The sequence below is a fragment of the Choloepus didactylus genome, chromosome 18, assembly GCF_015220235.1.
Source record: "Choloepus didactylus isolate mChoDid1 chromosome 18, mChoDid1.pri, whole genome shotgun sequence".
Classification (NCBI taxonomy): domain Eukaryota; kingdom Metazoa; phylum Chordata; class Mammalia; order Pilosa; family Megalonychidae; genus Choloepus; species Choloepus didactylus.
In genome coordinates this window covers 54,597,657-54,621,734 of record NC_051324.1, presented here as the reverse complement: position 1 = coordinate 54,621,734, position 24,078 = coordinate 54,597,657, and the positions used below count along the sequence as shown (strand labels likewise).

Here is a 24,078-nt window from a genome sequence, read left to right as displayed (position 1 = left end):
CTCCATGTTCTAGGGAGAGTGGACCTCCACTGCCTTTTCTATCTGCAGCTGCCCACCCAGCAGGGACCAGAGACCAGAAGCTTTCTGCCCTCAGAGTGGGGCATGGCACCAGGAGCCAGGGCTGTGGGGGCCACTCACAATCTCTCAGCACAGCTTCTCTGTCTCTTTGTCCACACTTTCCTGTGCATTGCAGTGCTCTCCCCCCAATGTCTGGAGCTCCAAAACCATTGTTCTGAACGGTTTCTGCCTGTCTCCTAGTTGTTTTTCTGGTAAAGAAGTGAATCTAGCCACTCCCTAATCAGTCATCTTGGATCATCTCTCCACTTTTGAATTTTGAATTTTGTGAATGAATATATTACATATGTTTTTAAAATAAATTAAACTTTCAAATATAATTTTTTAAAATTATGTATTTGGAAGTTTATAGAGTATAACACAAGTCTGATAATGGTTTAAAGATTTCTGTCAGCTTAAAATTTATACCTTTGAAGGCAGAGGTTCTTAACTTGGAGCCCATAGGCCCTCAGGGCAGGATTTCTTAACTGTTTTTTTTTTTTCCATATAGCTCTTTGGTGATCTGCAGAAGCCTGTAGACCTCTTCTTGGAATCATGTTTTTAAATGCATATGAGAAAATATATAGTAGTACAAGGGAAACAAATTATATTGAAATACAGTTTTTAAAATATTTTAAAAATAAATGAGTAATATAGTCATAGATTCTTATAACATTAAACAGTCTAAACTGATGATGGTGGGTATAATAACTGATAATTTCAAATTAGTGAAGAGAACCAATGATAAATATTTTGAGATATCTGCAACAAATATAAGGTGATATGAAAATATCAGTGATTTCTAGTGGTGACCAAATTAACTGTATTGCTAATCTACTGTGTTTGTTGCCTACATTCATAATGGAAGGAGATTCTAAATTTTTACTAGAGGTTTGTGAAAATAGCAATGTAATTTTTTTCCGCATCAGAGTTCACTCCCTGAGTTCAATCCATTCTATTCATGGACCTCTGCCCTAAAAGGATGATCCACAAATGGAAATTGCATGCACATTTTTGCATATATTCATGAAAGTGAAGTTTTCTAGGGGAAGGGTCTATAGCTTTTATGAGAATCTCAGAGAGTTCTTGTCTCGTAAAAGATTGAGTCACAGAATGTAGGGACAAAAAAGACAGACATTTCTTCTCCTGCAATGCTGTAGCTATTCACAAGTGATATTAAGTGATGCTTTTTTAAAAAAAACAAAAGCAGTGTATCAGAAAATTGATACCTATAACTTAATATTTATGGCACCTCTATTACATGCCCCAAACTGTTCTGAGTCCTGGGGATACAGGCCAGGAACAAAACAGACCAAATATCCCCACTCTCAAGGAGCTTATAAATATATAAGATATAAATAAAAATATATAAATACAATAGATAGATGATATAATGTCAAGGACTGATAAGTGACATGGAGAGCTAGAAAGCAGGAGAAAGAGGGTAAATCAACTCCAGAAATAGCCTACTGTTTGCAATATATATATTTAAGTCCAAAAACAAAGCCCTGAGCCCTCTCAAGTCCCTAACAGTTAGAGGTAGGGAGAAAGGTAATTGGGTCAAGAATGAATATTTTGAAATTCAGAGGATTTTCTTAGTGAAAGGAAGCCTAATTGGAAGTTAAACATGGAAGTGTCTTAAATTTTAAACCAAGCCTAGTGTTCCAGTTTGCTAATGCTGCCATTATGCAAAATACCAGAAATGGATTGGCTTTTATAAATAGAGTTTATTTGGTTACAAAGTTAGAATTCTACAGCCATAAAAGTGTCCAAATTAAGGTATCAACATGAGTATACCTTCACTGAAGAAAGGCCATTGGCATCTGGAAAACCTCTGTTAGCTCAGAAGGCACGTGGCTGGTGTCTGCTTGCTCCCAGTTTGCATTTCAAAATGACTTTCTCCCAGGATGTTTCTCTCTAGGCATCTGGGAGTATTCTCTTACTTTCTCCCAGGCAAACTCTGGAGTAGCAAAAGTCTACTTTCAATGGCCATCTCCAAAATGTCTCTCTTGGCTGTTCAGAGTTCCTTCAGTTTGTGAGCTCTTTTATAGGACCTCAATGATTAAATCAGGATCCATACTGAATGGGCAGGGCCACACCTCCATGGAAATAATCTAATCAAAGGCATTACCCACAGTTGGGTGGGGCATATCTCCATGGAAACCACCTAATCCAAGGATTCCAACCAAGTCAACACTAATACGTCTGCCCCCACAAGATTGCATCAAATAACATGGTGTTTTGGGAGATACAGTACATCCAAACTGGCACACCTGGTTTTGATATTTGCATAGTTTGAGAAAATGTTATAGCCAGGTTTAACTGATTCCCTGTAGTTTTAAAATTTTTGCTTCAATCAAAAAATGAATATTTGGAGTTCAACAGATTAAGGTAATTCATTCTTGGTTCCTTATTTGAAGCTTCTTTGGGGGAAATGAGATTTTGGTGTCTGAATTAGCAACTTTTCATTCTAAACTTTCTCTCTAGGTGTAATTTAGTATTTGTTATTTTAAAATTTTTACTATCCTGTCATCCGAACAGCTTCACACAAAGAACCCCATTAATTTGAAATATATTCTCTTTAGTTTTCTCCATGTCCCTACATGATATTCAGAGTCTTTAACCAAACAATATGGAATAGGCACCAGCCAAACTGAGAAGACACTGGCCATAAACAGCTGAGGATCAGCTCTTGGCTTTTATCTGTCCTTATTGACTCCTTGTCAGTGATTACAGTTTTTAAAGTTATAATTGGTATATACAAGTTTCATTTTTGTTGTTATCTTTTTCCATTTACCATCATTTCTTGTAATCTTTTTGTGTATCATCTGTTTTGGTTTACTGTCTCCTAAAACAAAAAACATGCAATGGGTTGGCTTAAACAATGGGATTTTATTGACTCACAGTTTTGAGGCTAGGAGAAATCCAAATCAAGGCATCATCAAGGCAATGCTTTCTTCCAGAAGACTGGTGTTCTGGGACTGGCTGCCAGCAATCCTTGATCCTTGGCTTTTCTGTCACATGAATATGCATGTGTTGGCCTCTCTTAGCTTCTCTGGGTTCTGTTAACTTCCAGCTTCTCCCTGTGACTTTCTATTTGTCTCATTTTCATTGTACCTATGAAGGACTCCAGTACTAAGATTAAGACCCATCCTGATTCATTTGGGCCACACCCTGATTGAAGTCATCTCATCAAAAGTTCCCATTTACAATGAGTTCACACCCACAGGAATGGATTAAAATTAAGAATATGTTTTTCTGGAATACAGAGTTCTAAGCCACCATATCATCCATAGTGCACACATACAGTTTTATTATGGGATATAGGGTGGCAGAATATTTTCCAACTTTTTACAGTTATGAAGAAGGTTACTGTAAACATCATTAGTCATACCTTTTCCTTTCTGGAGCATTTCCATTGAAATATGAAACTATTAACCAACTGAGGTGAGAAGATGAATCAATCCCAGCATCACCTGTTGATCATCTCCCTTTCACACCATATTCTGACCATCACTCCTGTTCCTTCCAACTCAGTGAATTTCAAATTGAGGTCAGGATCTTTGATGCATTCTCAGAGCTCCAAGAGTTTTTTTAATTAGATTTCAAATTTTTTTGTTTTTATTTTAACAGTAATATTTTTTAAATGTATATAACCATATTCTGGATGATCTGAATCATTTTATATGAGAATGCCCTTGATTTCAGTGTCATGGTTTCCAGGTAGAAATATTTCAGCTATCATAAACTATGAGAAAAGAATTGAGATGAAATTAATATAAATATATTGCCAACAGACATGGTGAAGGGAGGAAGAATGTTTCAAATATTAAAGGATATGGAACTTGATGGAAATAGTCTCACAAAGCAGCACAGCATGTTCTCAGATCCTATACACATTTTAACGGTACTACCAGCAAGGAAAGGACAAGGGACACATTTAACATCTTACAGGGTTTCTTCTATACCCCTGACTCTCGACCACTCCCTCACCTCATGTTTTGGAGATAATGACTATATGGCTGCCTGTTTGTCAGGCTCAAGAAACTCCCCCAGCCTATCCCTAGCCTTTACTTTGATACTGGGTGAAGCAGAGGCCATAACGTTCCTCGGCAGACCCAGGCATCAGGCTTATTTGAGGACCAGTCCTATTCCCTTCTGCTGCATTCAGCAGAAGTCGTTGGCTGGATCTCGCAGTTTTCTAATTTCTGCCCTTTCTACTGTTCATATAGTGAGATTTTTGTTTCAATGATAACACTGCTCATTTGTATAATCTTCAGTTAATTATTTTTAATGTGTGCAATATCTACTTACATTTCTCTGAGGATATTCATTATGCTTTTTCTAAAGTCCTCTTGTGCTTTCTCTGTTAACTCTAATCCCTTGGCTATTATAAGCTCTTATGTTTGTTTGACTGTGTTAGCTGCTCTTAATGGAATAGGCTTTCCTATATTACTTGGTCATTCCTGAGTATAGTTCATCTTTGAAGTTGAGATTCTGTTTTCCAGCTCTAGACATAAGGGGAGATGAGCTGCTGGGGCTTGTATTCCAGCTGCATTTCCATTAAGAATGAGGAAGGTGTGTCCTTTGCCACCTGGTATAGGAGGCGGGTTGTGGGGTTGATGTGCCATCTGCTGCTCTTCTTGCAATACCCCAACTCCAGGGCATTTCTGGTAGGGGAGCATTTGTGCAGCTACTCCCACACCTGACCTGAGGTTATGAATTTTTTAACTATATCTTTTCTGTCTTTCTTAGCAATTTGGTGGGGTTTGTAGGGGTAGAGAATTGGGATGTTCTCAATCTGCCAACTTGAAATAGCACAACCTCCTAGGAAAATGTTGTACCCCTATTATATCCTAAAGAAACTGTGACAGATGTGTACTAGAATACAAGTGCAAGAATGTTCATAGCAGCATTGTTTACAATAACCAAAACATAGAAAAACTGAGTAAATAAATTGTGGTATAGTCATACAATGGACTATTATAAAACAGCACTGTCCAGTAGAAATATAATGTGAGTTCACATGTGTAATCTTAAATTTTCTAATAGCCACTTAAAACTTCAAAGTAAAATGAAACTGGTGAAGTAAATGTTAATACAGTATATCCGTAATATTATCATTTCTACATATAATCAATATAAACATTATTAATGAGATATTCTACATTCTTTTATATTGTCTTCAAAATATGCAAATTATTATCATTACTATATGTAATCAATATAAAAATTTTTAGTGATAGAGTTTGCATTGTTTTTTCCATACGGTCTTTGACATGTCAATTTAGTTATGAAATTTTCATCAGAAATACTGATTTGTATTTATTTCATATATTGATCTGTATTTATATTTCATAAAATTTACAGTTGAAAAAATAGCATTGCATACCCACGTTGTTCTAAACATACTCAGAAGTTTTCCAATAACTGCATTATCAGTTTTTAAATTTAAATTTTCAAATAATTAGAATTAATAAAATTAAAAGTTCAGTTCTTCAGTCACACTAAGTGCTCAGTAACCACATGTGTCTAGTGGTGACTTCTAGTGGTGACATGCAGCACTAAGGCAATGAAATAAGCCAACCTCAGCTACATGCAAGAACATAATGAATCTTACAAACATATTGTTGAATGAAAATAATATGCTCCATTGCAAATTAATGTACTTAACATTAAAAAATAATGTTGAGTGAGCATAGTGTTGAGATAGAAAATAATACATGTAATATGATTCCATTTATGTAAAGTTCAAAAGGCAGAACTAAACCATGTTGTTTATGGTTGACACATAATAGGCAAAACTATATTTAAAAAGCAAGGAAATTATTAACCTAAAAGTCAGGATAGTGATTACCTCCACTATCCTGAGGTCAGAGAGAGGGTTGTGATTAGAAAGGGGCACACTGGGAGCACTATAATTATTAAACCCAACATTTATGTTATATGCAGTCTATGCACATTTTAGTTCTCAAAAAAAAATTTTAATGGGGAAAAAAAAGTCCAGTGGCTTCACTTGCAGCCCTGACATAGTCCACGTTGGGCTTCTATAATGAGTTTTGGAGAAAGAGAGGAGGAGATGGCAGTTCTGCCAATCTCACTGCCACCCAGAGTTGGGTTCTAACAGGGGCTTTATGATGTACAGGAGGCATTAAATATACGATTTATTAGGAAGCGTGGTTGGAGTGTGTGTATTTGTCACCGGTAGAAGGAGAAGCAGGGAGGTAGACACAAAGGAGGACATGAGAAGAAAGGTTTGAATAAAAACAGAGCAGAGATCACATCCCTAAATTAAATAAGATTTAGAGTATTCAGGATGCAACATTACCCAGGTTTCCCCCATATATAGGAGTTAATCCTGTGTAGCAAATAGTTGTAGTTTGTTTGCATTTTGATCCAGAAATAACCTTTTCATTTTCCAGAATTCTCAGTGACAATTATTTGAGTGAATTACAGAAGGATTCATTTGAAAGCCTGCTATTCCTCCAATATTTGTAAGTTAATTAGTTAATCATATTTGTTTCTGAGTTTTTAGTTATATCATCTATATAATGAATAAGGGGTTTCAATTAGATAAGCTCTAAAATTTTTTCCAGCAATAAATCCTGCATTTCTGTAAAAAATCCTGAATTTTTTCCAGCAATAAATAAATCCAAAGTCTGTAAGGTCTCAACCCATTTCTAGCATCAAATACCTCCTTTGCATTTTCAGTTTTAATTATATAGACAAGATACAGATAGAAAGAAACTTCATTTATAGACGGAAAGTGGTGATGAGGTCTGAGTAATTATAGATAACCATATGAACCTTGATTTATAAGTGTCCATATAACATCTGTTTATATTTAGTCTATGGCCCACGATCAAATGTGGCTCATGGTCTGTTTTTATACAATCCATAGGCTAAGAATGGTTCTTACATTTTTAAAGGACTGTAAAACTAAAGAAACAAACAAAAGAGAAAATGTGACAGAGACCGTATGTGGCCTGCAAAGCCTAACATATTTACCATCTGGCCTTTACAGAAAATGGAAAAGTTGATTTAGTAGAATGAAAGGAATTAAAATTAACTCCAGATTTTTGCTTAAAGGACAAGAAAAAAACAGAGCACCTACATTAATTTGAATGCCATTAACCCCGAATTTTTTGATAATCTAATCTGAATTCAATCAACATTTAAAATTAAATATTTACTTAAGCAGGTGAATTATATAAACGATATTATCAAGAACATATTTAGCTACAAAGTTAAGTGGTATAGCTAGAAATGTTTACACCATTTAAGCATATCAGAAATGTTCCTAACTGCCAACAACAAAATAAAAATCTTTTTGGACTCATTACCAAGGAGAGAATCCCTGCCTAATATTTATATCTATTTAGGGATAAGGAGAGACTAAATCCTTTGCTATAAAAGTATGATTTTTATCCTCCTTATGTGGTCCAGGGTTGTATATGTCTTTAATCCTTATTAAACTAATTCATGATGCTCTTTAGCAAATGAATTCTGGGTATAAAGAACTGCACAGGATGCTAAAAATAATCCTCTGAATTATCAAACCTTCTAGGCCTAATGGGGACTACCACTTTTGTGTTGATCTTCCCGCACCTCTGGCATCTGAGACAAACTGCTCAATGGAGTACATCCTTCATTGCTTCTACTTTAAAATACTTTGTTAACTAATTATTTCATATTAGCATATATATTCTCATTCATTTTTTTTTAAATACCAACCAGTAAAAAAGTATTTTAAAAAAATATGCCACCCTGTGCCCTTGTATTGTAGATCAAAGATAAGTAAGACAGGGTTCCTACCCTTCTAGGAACTCAGGATCTCACAGAGGAAACAAAAACATAAGCTCAACCCATAATTCAAAAGGCACTAATGGAGAACAGAGTGCTGCAGAGGAACAGAAGAGGGAGCCATGAAGTAATAAAACTACATTTCTTTTAAAAAAATAGTCATTGTCCTTCTACTCACTCCCCAGCTATTCATTCATTTATGAATACTTGAGTTTGCTTTATGCCTGTGTATCAGTTTTAAACATGGCAGGCAATGCAAATAAGCAAAACCTAGTCCATGCTTTCAAGGAGTTTATGTTCAGAGGAAATGGAATGAAAAATAACTGTATTAAAAAGAAGAAAAAGAGATAGGACTGAGAGGTATAAATTTGTTTTGGGATCACAGAGGGAGGGAGTAAAGACTTCCAGTTGGATGAGGGTTTTTAGAACTGTGCCTTTGAACAGGGCTTCTAAGGGCTACTGGGTATCATCAGACAGACATCTTGGGAAGAATGTTTCTAAGCTTGCAAAACAAACACAGGAAAGTGGAATGTGTCTTCGAGGAAAGCCATGTGAACCTGTATGGTATAAGTAGAGGAGAGTAGGAGATTAAACCAGATCTTCTAGGGCTTTGTATGCCAAGCTGAGGAGCCCTCATGGAGAATCATGTTACCACAGCAGTGCTCTGGGATATGTGGTTCTCAAACTTTGAGGCTCTACCACTATGATTAGTGATTTAGTAGGTCTAGAGTAGGACCAAGAATTTGCTTCTTCAGTAAGTTCTCAGGTGATGCTGGTCTTCGAGAACCACTGCTGGAGAGGTAATCTAGTAACGGTAGGCAGGATGGATTAGAAAAAGAGACTAGAGGTGGAGACACCAATCGGAAGACTGTTACACGCACCAGGTGAAATGTGAGGGACTACACTGGGGTAAATGGAAATAAGAGGGTCAACTGTAGTCAAGAGTGGGTGTTTTCCTTCAACTTCTATATGAGACCAAGGGAAGAGATATCTATTTGGTACAGGATCTAAATTCTCTAAACGGCACAACTCTACAGTCGGTTTGTTCAAACACCACAATTGCATGGAACTTTGAATAGGAAGTGAGATACAGTAGGTTAGTATAGGCTGGAGTGAAGCAGTGACACATCCCAGAGTAATTTGGGCAGATAATAAAAAATATATTTACAGCCTCTCCCTCCCCAGCCCCGAGGATCTGGGGGAAGGTGCGGAAGTGTTGGACATCCTCACCTGGACTGGTGTTGATGTTGTCACAAACATTGGGACTGGCGGTTTGATGTGCTGAGCCCTCAATCATGGGACATGCCCTTATGAAGCTCGTTACTGCAAAGGAGAGGCTAAACTTGCATATAATTATGCCTAAGAGTCTCCTCCTGAGTACCTCTTTGTTGCTCAGATGTGGCCCTCTCTCTAACTGAGCCATCTCGACAGGTGAACTCGCTGCCCTCCCCCCTACATGGGACACAACTCCCAGGGGTGTAAATCTCCTGGCAATGCAGAATATGACTCCCAGGGATGAATCTGGACCCAGCATTGTGGGACTGAGAGTATCTTCTTGACCAAAAGGGGGATGCAAAATGAGAAGAAATAGTTTCAGTGGCTGAGAGATTTCAAATGGAGTCGAGAGGTCACTCTGGTAGACATTCTTAGGCACTATATAGATAACACCTCTTAGGTTTTAATGTATTGGAATAGCTAGAAGTAAATACCTGAAACTACCAAACTCCAACCCAGCAGTCTGGACTCCTGAAGACAATTATATAATAATGTAGATTACAAGGGGTGACAGTGTGATTGTGAAGACCTTGTAGATCACACCCCCTTTAGTGTATGGATGAATAGAAAAATGGGGACAAAAACTAAAGGACAAATGGGGTGGGATGGGGGGGATGATTTGGGTGTTCTTTTTTCACTTTTATTTTTTATTCTTGTTCTGGTTCTTTCTGGAAGACGTTCAGAGATAGATTGTGGTGAAGAATGCATAACTATGTTATCATACTGTGGACAGTTGATTGTATACCATGGATGATTGTATGGTGTGTGAATGTATTTCAATAAAACTGAATTTAATAAAAAAAAAAAAGAGTGGGTGTTTTCAAATAAACACCCAGTTCTATTTCATTTTTTGTTGTCTCACAACCATACAACTGCAGAAGTCGCATTCATGACAATATAAAACCAAAAATAGCTCTATTAATATGAGAGAAAGTATAATTTTGAATTAGTTCATAGTTATCTACTAATTATAGGAGTAACTTCCTTTCAAATTATATAGAAGAAAGGTATCTTTAATTTCTTCTAGGATTGAACTGGTCTGGAAAACCAGAACTAAAGCAGGGAGGTGTGTAAATGTGAGAATAGTCCTTTTAATATTAGAAATTATAATTACATAAAGGGATAAAAACTGAGTTCATAATCTAGAATTTAATGAGACCACAAAAGGTCATCTAATCAATTCTCCTCCTCCCAGGAAAGATCTATCAAGATCTACAGTTGTATATTTTGTTTATCAAGACCAGAAGGTTAGACTCTAGGAGAGGTGGGGACAGGGTTAGGGACCTTGGAAGGTTCAGGTAACAATTGCTAATAGGATTTAGCTTTTAGACAAAAACTACCGATTCCATATTATCACTCTAAACTCTAGCATTTATTTTTACTGATTAGATATCTAATAGCTAATTGAGGCAATATTTTCCTTTTCCTTTTCCTAGAGATGTATCCTGCAATAAAATACAGTCTATTGAAAGATGCACATTTGAACCACTACCTTTTTTGCAGTTTTTGTAAGTTACAAACATAACTTCATTATATTTGGAAATTTTATAAAACTTAATTATAATCTCTTTGCTCTATTCATTTTTAATTGTTAAAATTTTACTAGTGGAAAGCTACTAAAATTAGGTAGCTAATCCTTTTCATCTCCAGCAAAGATTGATATGAGAATTATTACACAGAGCAGAGTGAATCATTCTAGAGCAGAAGTTCTCATCAGGGCAATTTTGCACCCAAGGGACATTTGGCAATGCCTGGAGATATTTTCAGTTGTCACACCTGTGAGTGTGCTACTGGCATCTATTGGGCAGAGGTCAGAGATACTGCAGCAGAGCCCCCCACAACAAAGAATTATCCAGCCCAAAATGTTAATAGTGCAAAGGATGAGAAATCCTCTTCTAGATAAATGAAGATCACTTAATGCACCATATGTATAAATCAGAAAGTATAAATCATAGCAAATATATTCCACCATGAGATTTTCTTAGTGTATGGATGGATTGTTGAGGGTATCTTTCATCATATGTAAATTAGAATCACTGTCAAAGGATGAATGTTCTGAAACAATATCTTTTTTTTTTTTTTTGTAGAAATCTTGGTTGCAATTTACTCACAGAACTCAGCTTTGGAACATTTCAGGCTTGGCATGCAATGCAGTTTTTACACAAGTTGTAAGTGAAATAGAAGATGAATACATGTAAAAAGACTATTTATGCATAAAAACTTAGTTAATCCATTAGCTGGGTAAAAATACCAGTAAATAGCCCAGTAAAAATACTATGAAAAGTATATGTCTTACTATTCCTTTTTCCAAATAAGGAAACTAAGGTACAAAAAGGCCAAGAGACTCATCTAACTCATATATGACATACTTTGCTTTCCCCAGTACTGACTTTTGGCAAGGGCAGTAAAAGTCACCAAGCAATTAAAATTCATATTAGCATTGTCATGGGAATCCCAACGATAATACTCAGATGTAAGAATGTCTTTGAAATTCCACTTTTGAATTTAAGCTTGATTCTGGCTCACATGCAAAGTTCTTAAGTGCTTAAGTGTATGCAGTATATAACTGCAAAGAATAAAACTTAGCACACAGTCCTCCAGGGAACAAAAGATGAGGGTTCTTTCTTGGCCATTAGCTTCTTCCAGAAGGCAAAGCAGAATGGAGGCTGAAAGCCTGCCTGCCACAGAGCACTTCTCTCTCTAATCACCCAGAACATTTTTCAAAAACTATATAGCTATTTTTTTAATTCAGTTTTATTGAGATATATTCACATACCATACAATCATCCATGGTATACAATCAACTGTTCACAGTACGATCATACAATTATGCATTCATTTCCACAATCTATTTCTGAACATTTTCCTTACATCAGAAAGAATCAGAATAAGAATAAAAAATAAAAGTAAAAAAAGAACACCCAAACCATCCCCCCATGCCACCATATTTGTCATTTAGTTTTTATCCCCAATTTTCTACTCATCCATCCATACTCTAGATAAAGGGGGTGTGATCCACAAGGTTTTCACAATCACACTGTCACTCCTTGTAATCTACATTATTATATAATCGTCTACAGGAGTCCAGACTACTGGGTTGGAGTTTGGTAAAAACTATATCGCTTTGAAGTTATAAATTACCTGTAGATAGTAAGAATCCTTGAGTTATGGAGAAAGATGGTGTTTATGTTAAGCTATAGCGTGAAAAATGTTCATTAAGAAAATAAATCGCATTAGCCCTAGACAAGTACTTTCTTTCGTGACTGCTCTTCAAATGAGAAGTGTAGGTTTTACTTCCTTTCAGCCTCAAAATTCTTTGATTTTTCTGTCACACAAGCAAATCATAATGGGTATGTCAATGGCCTGAAGGGGATTTTAAACTAAAGGTGAAGACTCTCCTCTAAGCCTGACTTTGGAAAAGACTGTCCATCTGTCTTGTGGTTCAGGAATCCAGCTTCACACAGTTCATTTAAGGTTAGATGGAGGTGTTTAGGGTGCATCCTGAAGGCCCGTCTGTAACTGCGTTCCCCTCACTTCTTTAATTTGCTGATGCTTAACTTGGGAAAAGACAACTTAAGGGTCCATTTAGATGTATAGATCTTCTGCTCTGTGTACAGACATAGTGACCAGAAGACTGTAGTCAGACTGAGGTTGAGCTTCCCATATTATGTCAGCAGTTGGGCAATCTGATTCTTGCTGATGTGTGTATCTGTTATGACCTGTAATAATTGAAAGCAATGTTTTTACAGTTTATATAATGCAATTTTTAATCTGTATTTTAAAAAATGGAATTCTTATGGGCTTAATACATGAACTGGGTGGTACAGATCTACCTGCAGAACCCAAAGATTCACAATCAATTTTTTTAACATTTTTTGTTGTGAAATATAACATACACACAGAAAAGTGATAACTTTCAGAGAATGATTTAACAAGTAATTATAGAGCAAATTTCATTATGTTATGAGTTATAGTTCCACAATTTCAGTTATTTCCTTTTAGCAGTTCTAATACCCCAGAGACTAAAAAAAAAAATTTATATAAAGATTCAGTATTCATAATCCCTTGTTAAATCGTATCTTGTCTGTTGTTACTCCTCTCTCTCATTTGATCACTGTCTCAATCTTCAGGGGTATCTGGGCAGTGACCACCCTAATTTGTTCATATTGAAAAGGGGTGTCATTAAAGGCTAAATGTCATTAAGATGTCAATTCTACCCAAACTCATCTACAGATTCAATGCAATCCCAATCAAAATTCCAACAACCTACTTTGTAGACTTGGAAAAGCTACTTATCAAATTTATTTAGAAAGGGAAGATGCCTTGAATTGCTAAAAATACTCTAAAAAAGAAAAACAAAGTGGGAGGACTTATACTCCCTGACTTTGAAGCTTATTATAAAGCCACAGTAGTCAAAACAGCATGGTACTGGCACAAAGATAGATACATTGATCAATGGAATCAAATTGAGAATTCAAAGATAGACCCCCAGATCTACAGTCAACTGATTTTTGATAAGGCCTCCAAAACCACTGAACTGGGACATAACGGTCTTTTCAACAAATGGGGCTAGGAGAGTTGGGTATCCATATCCAAAAGAATGAAAGAGGACCCCTACCTCACACCCTACACAAAAATTAACCCAAAGTGAATCAAAGACCTCAATATAAAAGACAGTACCATAAAACTCCTAGAAGAAAATGTAGGGAGATATCTTCAAGACCTTGTGTTAGGAGGTCACTTCCTAGACCTTACACCCAAAGCACAGGCAACAAAAGAAAAAATAGATAAATGGGAACGCCTCAAGCTTAGAAGTTTCTGTACCTCAAAGGAATTTGTCAAAAAGGTGAAGAGGCAGTCAACTCAATGGGAAAAAAATTTTTGGAAACCATGTATCTGACAAGACTGATATCTTGCATATATAAAGAAATCCTACAACTCAATGACAGTAGTACAGACAGCCCAATTATGAAATGGGCAAAAGATATGAAGAGACAGTTCTCTGAAGAGGAAATACAAATGGCCAAGAAACACATGAAAAAATGTTCAGCTTCACTAGCTATTAGAGAGATGCAAATAAAACCACAACAAGATACCATCTCACACCAATTAGAATTGCTGCCATTAAACAAATAGGAAACTACAAATGCTGGAGAGAATGTGGGTAAACTGGAACTCTTATTCATTGTTTGTGGGACTGTTAATGGTTCAGCCATTCTGGAAGACAGTCTGGCAGTTCCTTAGAAGACTAGATATCGAGTTACCCTTCGATCCAGCAATTGCATTTCTCGGTATATACCTGGGAAATCTGAAAGTGGTGACACGAACAGATATCTACACACCAATGTTCATAGCAGCATTATTCACAATTGTCAAGAGATGGAAACAACCCAAATGTCCTTCAACAGATGAGTGGATAAATAAAATTTGATATATACACACAGTGGAATACTATGCAGCAGTAAGAAGGAACGATGTCATGAAACATATGACAACTTGGATGAACCTTGAAGATATAATGCTGAGCAAAATAAGCCAGGCACAAAAAGAGAAATAATATATGCTACCACTAATGTGAACATTGAAAAATGTAAAATAAGTGGTTTATAATCTAGAATATAGGGGACCTAGTGATAGAGAGCACTTAGTGAAGGGGGAACAATAACCCAATAAGAACAGATAGGCTATTGTGGGTAAATTTAACGTTCTGGGAAAGCCCAGGAATTACTATGATTTGTTAATTTCTGGTGGGTATGGTAGGAACAAGTTCACAGAAATGTTGCTATATTAGGTTACTTTCTTAGGGTAGAGTAGGAACATGTTGAAAGTAAAGTAGTTATTTTAGGTTATGTCCTAGTTTGCTAATGCTGCGGAATGCAAAACACCAGAGATAGATAGGCTTTTATAAAATGGGGGTTTATTTGGCTATACAGTTACAGTCTTAAGGCCATAAAGTGTCCAAGGTAACACATCAGTAATCAGGTACCTTCACTGGAGGATGGCAAATGGTGTCCGGAAAAACCTGTTAGCTGGGAAGGCATGTGGCTGGCGTCTGCTCCAAAGTTCTGGTTTCAAAATGGCTTTCTCCCAGGACATTCCTCTCTAGCAAGCTTGCTCTTCTTCAAAACGTCACTCACAGCTGCACTCCGTTCCATCTCTGAGTCAGCACATTTATATGGCTCTACTGATCAAGGCCCACCCTCAATGGGTGGGGCCACGCCTCCATGGAAATATCCCATCAGTTATCATCTACAGTTGGGTGGGGTGCATCTCCATGCAAACAACCTAATTCAAACGTTCCAACTTAATCCCCACTATTATGTCTGCCCCACAAGATTGCATCAAAGAATATGGCTTTTTCTGGGGGACATAATACATTCAAACCGGCACAGGTTACTTGTCTTTTTCTTATTCCCTTGTTTTGGTTTGTTTGAAATGTTTTTTATTGTATTTTTTAAAAATTTTTATATAGTTAATAGTTAATTAAAGAAAATGAAAAATATGCAGAGCCCCCCTGAGGAGCTGGGGGAGAATGCAGGGGTGTTGGGCTTCCCCACCTCAGTGGTTGCTGATGTGCTCACAGACAATGGGGACTGGTGGTTTGATGGGCTGAGCCCTAAATCATGGGACTTGCCCTTGGGCAGACTGTTACTGCAAAGGAGAGGCTAGGCCTGCTTATAATTGTGCCTTAGTGTCTCCTCCTGAATGCCTCTTTGTTGCTCAGATGTGGCCCTGTCTCTCTAGCTAAGCCAACTTGGCAGGTGAAATCACTGCCCTCCCCCATATGTGGGATCTGACACCCAGGGGAGTAAATCTCCCTGGCAATGTGGAATATGAATCCTGGGCAAGAATCTAGACCCGGCATCGTGGGATGGAGAACATCTTCTTGACCAAAAGGAGGATGTGAAAGGAAATGAAATAAGTTTCAGTGGCTGAGAAATTCCAAAAGGAGCCAAGAGGTCACTCTGGTGGGCACTCTTACACACAATATAGATAACCCTTTCTAGGTTCTAATGAACTGGGATAGCTAACAATAAATACCTGAAACTATCAAACTACAACCCAGAACCCTTGAATCTTGAAGACGATTGTATAACAATGTAGCTTATGAGGGGTGACAGTGTGATTGGGAAAGCCATGTGGACCACACTCCCCTTTGTCCAGTGTATGGACAGATGAGTAGAAAAATAGGCGCAAAAAAAAAAAAAGGCACCCAGTGTTCTTTTTTACTTTAATTGTTCTTTTTCACTTTAATTTTTATTCTTATTATTTTTGTGTGTGTGGTGATGAAAATGTTCAAAAATTAATTTTGGTGATGAAGGCACAACTATATAATGGTACTGTGAACAACTGATTGTATGCTTTGTATGGTATGTGAATATATCTCAATAAAATTGAATTTAAAAAAAAGAGTGAGGGTTGGAGAACTGAGATAAGATTGGGGGATGGATAACAAACTTTGCTATATTGTTTTGACTATATATTCTTAATCGCTGAGGGGAAAGTGGGCAGGGGGGAGATGCAGAGGTAGAGAAGCTTACTTGCACAGATTCCACTGATGACCTTAAAGGCTTTAATGCCAAAAAGTCTATTCAGATTTTCTAGTTCTTGTTGAGTCAGTTTCAGTAGTTTGTCTTTCTAGGTATACGTCCATTTCATCTAGGTTATCTAATTTGTTGCATACAATTGTTCATCATACTCCCTTATAATTTTTTTCATTTCTGTAAGGTTGATAGTACCTTTCATTCCTGATTTTAGGAATTTTAGTCTTCTCTCTTCTCTTTTAGTCTAGCTAAAGATTTGTCAATTTTTTTTGATCTTTTCAAATAAACCACTTTTGGTTTTATTGATTTTCACTATTTTCCTATTCTCTGTTTCATTTATTTCTGCTCTAATCTTTATTATTTCCTTCCTTTTGCTGCTTTGGGTATAGTTTACTCTTTTCTATTCCCTTCAGGTAGAAGATTTAGGTTATTGATTTGCAATCTTTCTTCTTTTTAAATATGTGCATTTACAACTATAAATTTCCCTTTGAGTACTGCTTAGGTTCATCTCATAAGTTATTGTATGTTGTCTTCATTTTCATTCACACCAAATTATCTACTAATATCCCTTGTTGTTTCTTCTTTGACCCATTTAAGAGTGTGTTGTTTCATATCCAAATATTTGTGAATTTCCCAAGTTTCTTTGTTATTCATTTCTAACTTCATTCCATTGTGTTTAGATAACATGCTTTGTATAATTTCAATCCTCTTATATTTATTGAAACTTGTCTTATTGTCTAACATGTTATCTATCCCAGAAAATGTTCCATGTTTACTTGAGAAGAATGTGTATTCTGCTGTTCTTGGGTGAAAGTGTTCTATAGATGTCTGTTCAGTCTAGTTTGTTTATTTTATTATTCAAGTTCTCTGTTTTGTTGTTGATCTTCTCTCTAGTTCCATCCGTTACTGAAAGTGGAATATTGAAATCTTCAGCTATTATTGTTGCCTTGTCCTTTTGTCCTTTCAGTTTTGTCAGTTTTTACTTCACATATTTTGGGACTCTATTGTTAGATGCATATATGTTTTTAATTGTTTTATCTTCTTGATGGATTGACCCTTTCATCATTATAAAATCTCCGTCTTTGTTCTCTAGTAACAACTTTTGTGTTCAAGTTTATTTTGTCTATTATTAGTATAGTTACTCTTTCTCCCTTTCTGTTAGTACTTGCATTGTATATCTTTTTCCATCTTTCTAATTTCAATCTATTTGTGTCTTTGAAGCTAAAGTGAGTGTCTTGTAGACAGCATATAGTGGGATTGTTTTTTTAACCCATTCTGCCAATTTCTGCCTTTTAATTGAAAAGTTTAATGCATTTTTATCTTATGTATTTACTAATAAAGTAGGATTTGTATCTGCCATTTTGCTATTCTTTTTCTATATATCTTGTCTTCGGTCTTCCTCTATTCTCCCATTGCTGCCTTCTTTTGTGTACCATTTTAATTTCCTAATCACTTCTTTTACTATACATATTTTAGTTATTTTCTTATTGGTTTCTCTGGGGACTACCTTTAACATTTTATTTTATAACATTCTCATTTGGATTAATACCAACTTCATTTCAATAGTATACGAAAACTTTGCTCCTTTATAGCTCCACTGTAACTCCCTCCTACATACAGTTATCACAAAATACATTGTGCACCCATCAAAATAGATTTATAATTACTGCTTTGCGCAGTTGTCTTTTAAACCCAATAGGAGGAGGAAAACAGGAGTTACAGACAAAAAAGAGATTCATATGTCTTTATATTTATGTATGTAGTTACCTTTACTGATGCTATTTATTTCTTCTTATAGATTCAAGTTACTATCCACTGTCCTTCAATTCAGCCTGTAGGAAAACTTTTAGAGTTTCTTGTAGGTCTGCTAGTAACAAACTCTTACAGATTTTGTTTATCTGGGAATGTCTTAATTTCTGCTTCATTTTTGAAGGATGGTTTTGCCAGATGTAGAATTCTTGGTTGATGGGATTTTTTCTTTAGCACTTTTTCATCTCATTGCCTCCTGGGCCTCCATGGTTTCTGAAGAAAAATTGGTGGTTAATTTGTGATGAATCACTTCCCTCTTGCTGCTTTTGATTTTCTCTTTGTCTTTTGGCAGTTTGATTATGATGTGTCTGGATATAGATATCTTTGAATTTATTCTACTTGGAGCTCTTTGAGCTTTTTGGATGTGTAGATTAATGTCTTGCATCAAATTTAGGAAGTTTTTTGGCCATTATATCTTTTTTGCCCCTTTCTCTCTCTCCTCTCCTCTGTCCTATTATGAGTAAGTTAATATATTTGATGATGTCCCACAGGTCTCTGAGGCTTTGTTCATTTCTCTCCATTCTTTTTTTGTTTCTTTTTCTCAGGCTGCATAATCTCAGTTATCTGTCTTCAGGTTTGCTGATCCTTTTTTCTGCCTGCTCAAATCTGCAGTGGATCCCCTCAAGTGGATTTTTCACTTCAGTGATTGTACTTTTCAACTCCACAATTTCTACTTGATTCCCTTGTACATAAATTATATCTCTTTATTGACATTCTCTGTTTGATGAAACATCATTCTCTTACTTTCCTTTAGTTCTTTAGACATGACTTCCTTCAACTCTTTTAACATATTTGAAATAGCTGATTTAAAGTCTTTGTGTAGTAAGCCCAATGTCTGGTTTTTCTCAGGATAGTTTCTGTTGGTTGCTTTTGCCTTTTATGGGCCATACTTTCTTGTTTCTTTGCGTATCTTGTAAATTTTTGTTGAAAATGAGACATTTAAAATACTATAGTGTGGCAGCTCTGGAAATCCAATTCTCTCTTCTTCCAGGTTTGGTATTGTTCCTTGTTGTAGTTGTTGTTTAGTAACTTTTTTTAACTAATTTTGTAAAGTCTGTATTCTTTGCTGTGTATGGCAGCTGAAGTCTGTATTCTGTTATCTTGGTGGTCAGCTAATGATTGAACTGAGATTTCCTACGTCTCCCAGTCTTTGCCAAGAGAGGCTTGGTGTGTATGTTGGGGCTTGCCTTCAACACCAGCCAGCCAATTAACAGCTCCACCTTAGCCTTCACTTCTTGCTTGCCCAGAATCTCAAAGTTAAAACTTTGTTCTTTCTCAAGTATTCCAGGAGCATGCTCACAGCTGTTCTAGATTGCACATGCTGGCCTTCTTGCTTCCCAGGAATATGTCCCAGATTTTCAAATCTCCCTTGGATATATCATTTCTTGGCTTTTCCTTTTAAGCTTTTTGGCTAGGCTATTGTTTGCCCTAGTATCCATTGCCTAAGGCATCTGTGATGTTAAAACACTTACCTGTAATTATTGATTTTAAAAATGCACCCTTGGGAGAGGCTTTTAGCACTAGGCAGCTACCAGGCAGGTCAAACAAAGACAAGCCTTTCTACTGGAGTCTTCCAAGGAATCACCAGACAGATCAATCAATGAAAATTATTTGGGATTTAGACTTTGAAAGACTTTCAGCTACATTCTTCTCCCTCCAATTCTGGGCATGTGGGAAGTGATTTTTCAAGGCCACCACTGAGACTGGAGAGCACTGAATGAGTCTGAGGCTGGGCAAGTTAAAATACCACAAAATTCAGTGTCCTTATGGAATCCAGCCATTTTCTTGAAACAGTGCTCCTTGGGTTGCTGCAAGCTGTTAAATTTCCAGAGTTATGAAAGAGTTGATTCTGACAATTTTTGCCAGATTTTTCTCTACATTTATGGAGGGGTGAATTTTCAGTCTTTATTCCATAATTTTCACTGACATAACCTACAATATGGTTTTACATTTCTAAAGTCTCAATGATCTTGGACTAATTAAATGTTTAATTGCTGCAGATAATTAGGGAAAATAAAAGATAAAATGTAATTCTCATGAGGCTCTCCCTATTGGGTAGATGAAGTTTGAAAAGGTATTTTTATATTTAGTGCCCTCAAAATTAGGGTTAAAATAACAGCTATTTTAAACCCTATTTTCTTCATACAGGTTAAACACAGGCTTTGGAGTCAGACAGACCTGAGTTCAAATCCCAGCTCTGCTTCTTACTAGTTTAGTAACCTCGAACAAGTTAAATAACCTCTCTGTGCCTCAGTTTTCTCAACTGTAAAATAGGGTAATAATAATATCTACCACATAAGGTTATTGTGAAGATTAAATATGAAGTGATTACAGTGCCTGGGAGTCCAATAAGATATTAGATGTAATAATTACTATTTTCTTGATGTTCTACAAAAGTACCCTAATGATTCTTTAGCAGAGATAACCTAAAGGCATATGTTCTTCTCTTTGTTTCTTTTCTTTTTGGTTTTTTCTTTCTTTTGAGAATTGAGAAGAAAATATATAACAGCATTTTGGAATAAAATTTGTGTAAAATTGAATTTATTCATTTTACTAATATATAAACAAAATGTTATATATTTACTCAATTAATATTTATTAAATACCTAGCAAACATAAGGCACAGGGATGTAGTGACAGGCCCAGGGATGATAATGACAATAAAATATGGCCCCTGCCCTCAAAAAACTGATAATCCAGGAGACTGACAAGTAATCGAGTGATAACATGCTGTGTAAAAGGGCTTTGATGATAAGAATACACATGAGGGTATGTGATGGGAGTTGTGGCTTTCAAAGTTCCTCTTCTTAGATTTATCCCTTTCTTCTTTGGCTCCAAAGCCAAGGAATTGGTCCTGTTTTGTTTTTTTTTTAATTGTGTGGATTAAGCTGTGAACTTTTTTAGAATTCTAAAGATTGAAAGGGGAAAGTACCTTGAATTATGGGAAGACAATAGAAACAGTATTTCCTATAGCAAGGGCTTCCTACCAGCTTAATCACTTCTAGGGCTTTCAACCTGAAAAATCCTTTGGCAGATTTTTCCTTTGCTATCCACTGTTATTTTTTTTTCTCTCTCTTTGTCTTCTCCACTTTATATTCTAGAGACCTGGGTAGTACCCAAAGGAAGAATGCTTTGTGGATTCTAAGGATGATTCATAGGTAAAGACAGAAAATGATTTTTTTTTTTTTACCTACAAACTCCATGCCAAAAATGTGAACATAAACTTTCATGGAAGTTATTTAAAATGCAGATAATTTTAATTCCATTATTTTTCAGAATTCTCAATCATAATCCTCTGACAGCTGTTGAAGATCCTTATCTTTTTAAATTGCCAGCTTTAAAATATTTGTAAGTATTGCAAAAATCTTCTGGGACATGAGATGATTTCTGTTCTTTTACTTTCATCAAAGATTAAGTATTTTACATTTACACTGAAAACTCATTAATTTTAATTGTAATTGGCTTATTGAAATAAAAAGTTATTTGGCAATGAAAAGGATTAAGAAAGGATTATAATGGGCAAGACAGCCAGGAGGGGATAAGAGCAGTGTTGAAGAACACATATGGATATGGTACAAGTAGACATGTAGAAATATCATTTATCCTAGAATGCAAAAAGGAATAAGATATACACTATTAAAAAGGAGCAAGGAATTGAGAGACATTAATGCAATATTAGATTAAAAAGTAGGATAATGGTAAAAGACAATTGGTTCTGACTTCGGCGAGGTTTTGGTCACGCTGTGCCGCTGAGTGTGGGTATCCGGCATCACGCTTCAGGCAGGAACCCTGAAGTACAAAAAATTCTGTTGGTCAAGTATGTATTAGATCCGAAGATGACTTTTTTCTTTACGACTCAGAAGCCTATGGGTTAAGAAGTACAGAAAGTAACTGATAATCTCAGTTTGGAGTAGGTATGAGTGATTTCATTGAAGAATTAACAAGGCCAGTGACAAAGGATGTGGTGGAGATATCTGTGCCCTCTGGTACAGGAATGTATTTTCCTTGGCTGTGAAAGCAAATAGAAACTGTGGTAACTGGAGGCAAAAAGGAGAAGGATTTTGCTCAGACAACAGGTGCTTGTTTAGGTTTTATCCAAGAAGCTCTGTTGAAACACCAATGGGAGCAAGCTGCAGAATACATGCACAGTTATTTACAGATTTTGGAAGATTCAGATACCCACAAAAGGCAGGCTGCACCTGAGGTAAACAAAGCATCAGTATGCTAGAGGAAATTAGATTCCTGGGAGTTTCTGCCTCTTGAGCTCCACCCAGAATAGCTAGTTTTTGCACGATCTCAAATTGATTTTTCTAAAAGCTATTGAAAGTAACTTTAGGAGATGTTCTAGTTTGCTAATGCTGCCAGAATGCAAAACACTGGAAATGGATTGGCTTTTATAAAAGGGGGTTTATTTGGTTACACAGTTACAGTCTTGAGGCCGTAAAGTGTCCAAGGTAATGCATCAACAATTGGGTACCTTCACTGGAGGATGGCCAATGGAATGGTGTCTGGAAAACCTGTGTTAGCTGGGAAGCATGTGGCTGGCGTCTGCTCCAAGTTCTGGTTTCAAAATGTCGTTCTCCCAGGACATTCCTCTTTAGGCTTCAGCTCCTCAAAAATGTCACTCTTAGTTGCTCTTGGGATATTTGTCCTCTCTTAGCTTCTCCGGAGCAAAAGTCTGCTTTCAAAGGCCGACTCTAAAATGTCTCTGTAAGCTGAAGCTCCTCTCTCAGTTCCAATGCATTCTTCAAAGTGTCCCTCTTGGCTGTAGCAAGCTCGCTCCTTCTGTCTGAGCTTATGTACTGCTCCAGTAGTCAAGGCCCACGTTGAATGGGTGTGGCCACACCTCCATGGAAATTATCTCATTGGAGTTATCACCTACAGTTGGGTGGGTCATGTCTCCATGGAAACACTCAAAGGATTCCAAGATTGCATCACAGAATATGGCTTTTGCTGGGGGACATAATACATTCAAACTGGCACAGGAGAGTTTGTATCAGGGTTTTTTTTTTTAACACTTCTTTTTACTTATCACTTTTAAGAAGATTAAAAACAATTTGAAGTTTGAATTCTCCAACATTCATTCATTCTAATAATTCTTCCTTCTTTCCCCCATGACATTATTTTTCTCACTCTGCAGAATGTTTCCCCTTATCATATGTTGTTATTTCTTCCATCTTAAAATTATCCCTTCATTGCACATCCTCTAATAGGCCTGCCACATTTTTCTTCTCCCTCTTACAGCCAAACCCCTTGAAAGAGTTGTGTATACTTGTTCTCTCCAAACCACCTTGTATTAGCACTCTCTTCCACCATTGCTTTGTCAGGGTCAACAATGACCTCCATGTTGCTGAATCCAGTGGCCAGTCTTCAGTGCTCATTTAATTTGATCTTTTGGCACTGTTTAACGTAATAGATCATACCCTCCTGCATAATAAACTATCTTCATTTAGCTTCCAGAACACTGTACTCTATCTTAGTTTTCTCTCCTATGTCAGTGACCATTCTTCAGTCTTGTTTTTTGGTTTCTCCTCTTCTCCATGGCTCAGTCCTTAGCTGTCTTGATTATCTCATTGAGTGTCATAGCCTTAAA

The 24,078-nt window shown here is 36.4% G+C and overlaps 1 protein-coding gene across 1 annotated transcript in view; it reads left to right on the top strand.

Moving 5' to 3' along the window:
- Nucleotides 1-6,442: 6,442 nt before the first annotated feature.
- LOC119513898 (leucine-rich repeat-containing protein 37A3-like) overlaps nucleotides 6,443-24,078 on the top strand; it is a 63,953-nt gene continuing 46,317 nt past the window's right edge. Inside the window, exons 1-4 of the mRNA XM_037809347.1 lie at nucleotides 6,443-6,548; nucleotides 10,569-10,640; nucleotides 11,220-11,300; nucleotides 21,762-21,833. Of these exons, the coding sequence (XP_037665275.1) occupies nucleotides 11,281-11,300; nucleotides 21,762-21,833 (92 nt within the window). The 5' untranslated portion in view covers nucleotides 6,443-6,548; nucleotides 10,569-10,640; nucleotides 11,220-11,280. The remainder of the gene's footprint in view (nucleotides 6,549-10,568; nucleotides 10,641-11,219; nucleotides 11,301-21,761; nucleotides 21,834-24,078) is intronic.